Source organism: Varanus komodoensis, unplaced genomic scaffold, assembly GCF_004798865.1.
Source record: "Varanus komodoensis strain SLA01 unplaced genomic scaffold, ASM479886v1 scaffold11, whole genome shotgun sequence".
Lineage (NCBI taxonomy): Eukaryota > Metazoa > Chordata > Lepidosauria > Squamata > Varanidae > Varanus > Varanus komodoensis.
In genome coordinates, this window is record NW_025335317.1 from 12,486,732 (window position 1) to 12,492,731 (window position 6,000).

General features: G+C 45.6%; 1 protein-coding gene across 3 annotated transcripts in view; it reads right to left on the reverse strand.

Annotated features, from left to right (window-relative positions):
* Window positions 1–6,000, reverse strand: part of ANK3 (ankyrin 3) — a 254,973-nt gene that overhangs the window by 42,502 nt on the left and 206,471 nt on the right. For all 3 annotated transcript variants that reach the window (XM_044420391.1, XM_044420389.1, XM_044420390.1), the window contains 4 exons: window positions 4,176–4,387; window positions 2,792–2,999; window positions 2,092–2,188; window positions 801–1,029 (listed from right to left, as the gene is read on the reverse strand). In XM_044420391.1, the coding sequence (XP_044276326.1) occupies window positions 801–1,029; window positions 2,092–2,188; window positions 2,792–2,999; window positions 4,176–4,387 (746 nt within the window). The remainder of the gene's footprint in view (window positions 1–800; window positions 1,030–2,091; window positions 2,189–2,791; window positions 3,000–4,175; window positions 4,388–6,000) is intronic.

Below are 6,000 nucleotides of genomic sequence, written 5' to 3' on the forward strand. Positions count from 1 at the left end.
TTGGTTCATTTCTACATTTCTATCTTCAGAGGCTCTGTCAAGCCAAGCGCAGGTCTACCTGCCTCCTCTTTTTGCAACCACATGATGCAAGGACATATGGGGTAACGCAGAGAAGGAGTCACACTTTGCCAGTCATCAGCCACGTTCAGCTCCCAGGAAGAAAGGAATGGTCTTGATTTCAGGTGACACAGACAGAACTGCTCTTCAACTACCTGCCTTGGTAGCATCTGGGTTAGATGGAACATTTTGAACGGATAGGTTCTGATGTTGGAACTGATAGTGCAGACTGTATCCATTCCTGGCAAAAACTGCACAGATGCTCAGGTTTACTGGACCTAAGTGCTGGATGCTATTCACCTTGCTACTATTCATAATTTTGATTGTTTTTCTTATAACAAGGACATGGTCAACTTTGAACTGGCCTAGGGCAGCCTTCCATAAACCTGTTGCCCCATCTCGCCCAACCTGCAGCTGTGCCAAATGACAACTCCTACCATTTCCAGCCAGCAGGACTGTGCTGCATCCAGTTAGGAAAGGCTGGTTTAGAGTCATTATGTTCGACATGGGAAATCGGTAATGAATAAAGTACTTGAAATAATTGAAATGAAGAAAGTAACAGATTAAAATCCCTGATCAGAAAGGAGTTAAATACAGAGCATCAATGGAAGAAAGATGGACACCAGTTGTCCTTTATTAGAGTACAAATTGTAGCTTTCCTAATTTAGAATGGATGGCTATTTTGTTCATATTTAATAATATTTAAAATCCACCCTCCATTTTACAGTTGAATCATGATATACCTCAATATCTTTACTTCTTGCAACTTCTTCAAAATTCTCTTGCTGCTCCAAAGTTTTGTCAACTTTATCATCCGTCATGCAGAAGCAACGCAGATTAGATTCCACAGCATCATTCATTTTGGCAAAAATGACAAACTTGGCCATGTATGGAACACATATTAATTCTCTATAAAGCTGTGTGGCAAGCCCAACAGTTTCGAGAACTTGATGGCAGTCTGCTAGCCAAAACCTGGATACACAGATGAAAGAAAGGCCAATCAGCTCATCTCTATAGAACAGAGATTTAGTTTATACAGAATCAAGAAATATCCCCTTGCATCCTAGAAGTGCTTCCCCGCTAGTCTTGATTCTGTCTTGAACTATAAGTTCTACAATCTACCAGCAGGATCAAGTCACAACCTTGAATTTTTAAATTCATTTGCAAATTTGCTTCAGCTAGCCAAAGAGTTCTTTGCTCACAGCAAAAGCAGTCCATGTCTACAGAATGACTGGGGAAGGCAAGAAGCAGGATTGATTGATTTACTTGATCTGATCATTCTAAAGGCACAGCATGCACTCCGCTCTTGAGTTATAGGCCCTCTCAGAAGACTCATTGGTTATTCATAACCTCTGAATTTTAAGTGAAGTGAAAGTCAAGATATCTATCATCAATGGTTGTTTTTTATTTTTCCATTTTTCCTGCTTGATAAGCTCTGTCTCATGTTTTGTTCCACCAGAACACTGAGAATTTCTCGAATTAATTCCAGAACTGGCGCAAATGAAATCTAACACAGGTTCTTTTCCCTTCTGTTCATTTGCATCTTATTTTTCTACCCAGTCCTTGTACGAACTGCACAAAACACATCTGGGATGTAACCATGTGCACAACTTCATCAATATTTATGTACACAGTGTTTCTATAAGTGCATTACAGGACATGTGCAGAGTGGTATCCTGCATGAAAAAGAACTGTGAATCAACAGAAGCAACCGAAATGTTGTCGCAAGTGCTCGTGAACACCCATGTGTACAAAGTCCAGAAATCACGCCCAGGACGGCGCCTCTCTGAAAACAAGCACAAGCAAACCCGAGCACCAAAATCTAAGGAGCAAATCAGATGGGGAGAATGTTCTAAGTTCCTTTCATTTTAAACCTGCATGAAATTTATTTTTGTTCACCTTCCTACCCCCACCAGTCAAGAATCCTCCAGAGCCTAGCAAACACCACCAAAGTCTTTCTGATATTTATCATGCAACCGATAACACTTTGCAAACGGTGATGATGAAGAAGATTTGCATTTGCTGTTGCTCTACCTGGCTGAAACGTTGGTTGTGAAAGAGACACAGTCATTTACAAAGGTCAGCGGTGTGGTTCCTGTGATGTCTTCCCACTGGGCCGGTGAAGTCCCTCCTACGGAAGAGAAGAGGAAGACACTTAAGAAAGCTCTCAGTTCTCGCAGACTTGGAAACGTGCTTGAGTACATAGCCCGATTCGGGCACGCCGTACGTAAGGCAAACACAGGATGGAGGAGAGCCTTTCTCACATGGATCACCCCTCTAACCTGGGGAGGGCGACCATCTGAAGAGGAGGACCTGTCTCCACACGAGCCTGAACACTGGAAAGGAAGTGACACCTTCGGACAATCCCGTTCCACAAGTGCAGCTTGAAGAGCACAAAGCAGGACGGGGGGTGGCACATTCCCCCCATCACGTTTCTGCACAGAACAACTAACCGTCCTCGTATAAAAATTTTCTTTGTCCAGTCAGCTTATGACAATAATTATTAATCATTATTATCCTCTTATCTGTAGCTTATTGATAATTATTATCCTTAGGGAAATTGTGGCCAGAGAAAGAGACCATTTTGGGCTGTCTCCCAGGTGCCTCTCCAGTATTCTACTGCTGGTTGCAGTTCTACTGACCTGTTATGGGAATGTCCCCCCCCCCCACAACAGGTTACCCCACAGGGGAATGTGCCCTCGGCAGGTAAAAAGGCCCCCACCACTGGTCTAACCTGTAATGCTACACAGCAGGCGAAGGCTGGGCGTTGTGTCGCCTTTGTATCCGTTAGTTATCCCTTCCCCTGACGGGGGCGGCACAGGGATGGTCATGGTGATCGGCTTATGGAATTTCCTTCTTCGTGGTTCCACGGTGACGATGGGGCTGAACGTTGCTTTATTGCCGAGGATTTTCTTGACCGTTTCATCAGGAACGGGTTGTGCCTGATATCAATACAGGAGGAGAGCATAAGTTTAGGATATTAAGGTTTAAGGATTCTTTTTTAAGGGAAAACAGTGTGAGATGTTGCACTACAATGAAAGACCTGGAGGAAATCACCCAGTAACTGTACAGTGAACATACACCTGTATGTCCCAGATACGTTACTGTCTCATGTCGGTTTAATCCAGGATGTGGATCCTGAGAAGGATACACTACAGAAGTGCAGCCTGCCCTAACAGCTGGTGTCCTCCAGATGTTTGGGACTTCAGTTCCCATCAGGATTGGGTAGGGATGCTGGGAGTCGGAAGCCAAATGGGCAGAGAGCATGTGCTGGAGGAACCCTGCGCTAGGATGGCCGAATGTGGATGCGGCTCTTGCACCTTTGGTGAGTTGCACCCAAGAGGCAGGTTTGTCAGGCAAGAGCAGAGACAGCTTTCCCTTGTCCTCCTGACTCACTTCCCTGCCACCGGCTCAATGAGTGCGGGAAGAGCATGTGGGGCACGGGTGGCAGTCGCAGCCCAAGTGCCAGGCTGGCACGCACTTGCTTCGCCCCAGGCCGTGCACAGATCAGGGCGCATGTGTCGTTGCAGCTGGTTCGGCTCAAGGAGGCACGAGAAATTAATTCCGGTTCATTCTAGATCCGGCTTCGCTCCTTTGGCACCTTTTGGATCAAACACGGACTCAGGTGCATGCGGCACTGTGGGCACCACAGTTTTCTGAGCTTGCGATGTGATTCCGGGGAGGGGGGGGTGCATTTGAAACATGTGCAAGAAAAAATGCTTGCTTTGGAAATATGCGCACAAAGTTACTTTAATAAATGGGAGAGAATCTGGACGTTTTCTATTTCACACAACTGACGCATACATGAGAGCTGGTGTGGTGGTTAGAGGATTGGACTGAAGACCTGGGAGGTCCAGGTTCTACTCCTCACTCAGCCATGAAGATCACTGGGTCACTTTGGGCCCAGAGCCAGAACTCTCAGCCTAACCTACCTCACAGGGTTGTTGTTGTTGTGAGGATAAAAATGGAGTGGCGAGACCAACCCAATCTGCCCTGCGTTCCTCACGAGAACAAAAAAGATGGGATATAAATGCAACGTAATCTGGATGTGCTGATCTGCGTATCTGCTGTTCAGATAACCCTTACCTCTGTTCTTCAAAGATCTGTGATCTTGTTACCTGAAGGCCTACTCGTATCCTTTTGGTCAATGCTCCTTCGGGGAAAGAGGCCTGGACACGAGGCACAGTCGTGCTGCTCAGAAGTCCACCCTCTGGACCAATCTGGTTGCTCTCCTGCTTAATTCGCGAAACCACGGCAAAGTACTGGGGGAAGTCCTTCGTGACAATTCTGCAGATACGCTTCTTTTCCAGTTCTTCAGGGCTGTCCAGCTCTATGCAAGGAAAAAGTAACAGTCTTTAAATCGGGTACTTATATTACTGCTCCGAGATTCGACAAATGAATTTTTTAGAGAGGGCCTTCGCTATTTTTGGCCTCCCCCAAGCATCTTTGAGTAACTAGGGAACATATCATTCATTCATTCATTCAAAACTTTTGTAGACCATCCCATTACTGAAATCTCGGGACAGTTTAACAATACAAAGTGTTAAAAAAATTAAAACACAGTGTCCTAAAATTCAGCTAATAATAAAATCCTGATTAAAACAGTCAGGTATTAAAACACTGGGAAAATGAAAAGGTTTTGGCCTTGTGCCAAAAAGAATAATGTGATGGTGCCAGGCAAACCTCTCTGGGGAGCGAATTCCACAATTGGGGTGCCACCACAGAGAAGGCCCTTCTCCGGATAGTCACCCTCCTAATCTCCTTCAGGGAGAGCACCCGGAGGCTCCGGAGACCCGGAGACATCTGCCCCAGATCTTAAGGGGTGGGCAGGCACATATGGAAGGAGACGCTCCTTCAGGTAACCAAGCCCTGAGCCTAAACTATCCTTAGCTTAATATTCTCTGCAAGAATGGGTTCTTCTTCCTCTTCCTGGAGGAATCCGCTGCCACAGGAAGTGGTGATGGCCACCCATTTGGATGGCTTCAAGGGGGGATTGCACAAATCCATGGAGGAGAGGCGATCAGTGGCTACCACCCTTGCTGCTTCCCCCTTCACCAGAGGGGGTCTGCCTGCACACACCAGTTCCTGAGGAGCTTGGGCAGGAGGAGGTCTTGCACCCATCCTGCCTGGGGGATCATGTGGGCAGATGGTTTGCCACCATGTGTACTAACTGCTGAACTAGATGGACCTTCGGTCTGATCCAGCATGGATTGTCTTACTGTCTTATGTTCCAAAGAGTCATCTTAAAAATTGAGCTGGTGGCTTTAAGGTATATTGAAGGAAAGGAACAATGGCTGATTCTAAACAAAAGAAATCTATTTTATAACCTACTCTTTATGAATTGGTGAGAGCAGTTCATTACTGTTGTTGTTGTTATTTTATTTGTATACCACCTATAGCCTGTATAACATCAGGACAATCTGATTCCAGGAAATGTTGGAAAAGATATTGACAAATATAAAAACCTTTGTATTATCCCTTGTGTATCTATCTAGCAAATTTTGAACCATATCTTTTGAGGAAATATAATTTATGTGGCAATTTGAAATTTCTGGGTTATGATTCATACATTGGTTCACCCTTTTAAAGCTCCCCCATTTCGCCAGGTCTACAGATACTGTCTTGGATCCGATATCTACCTCAGCCAGCAGATGGTGCTGCTCTCAGCAAAACCAGGAATTATTACTTTAGAATGGAGAACGTACAAGGAATGAGTGGCTAGAAAGTCTTTCCCTGCAGCATCAGGTACAAAGAAGGAACAACCCTGCACGTCACGATGCCACGACTTCAATGTGCAGCAGTCCCGTTCCACAGTGGCTGTGCTCCCAACAACCTTGCAGGGCTGGTGCAGCCCTTTGTAAATTTCTCTCCATGGGGAAGCCTGGCCTTTGTCACCAACGTCACGGCCTGGTGGAAGTAATGTGCTAACTTGGTCTGACTCAC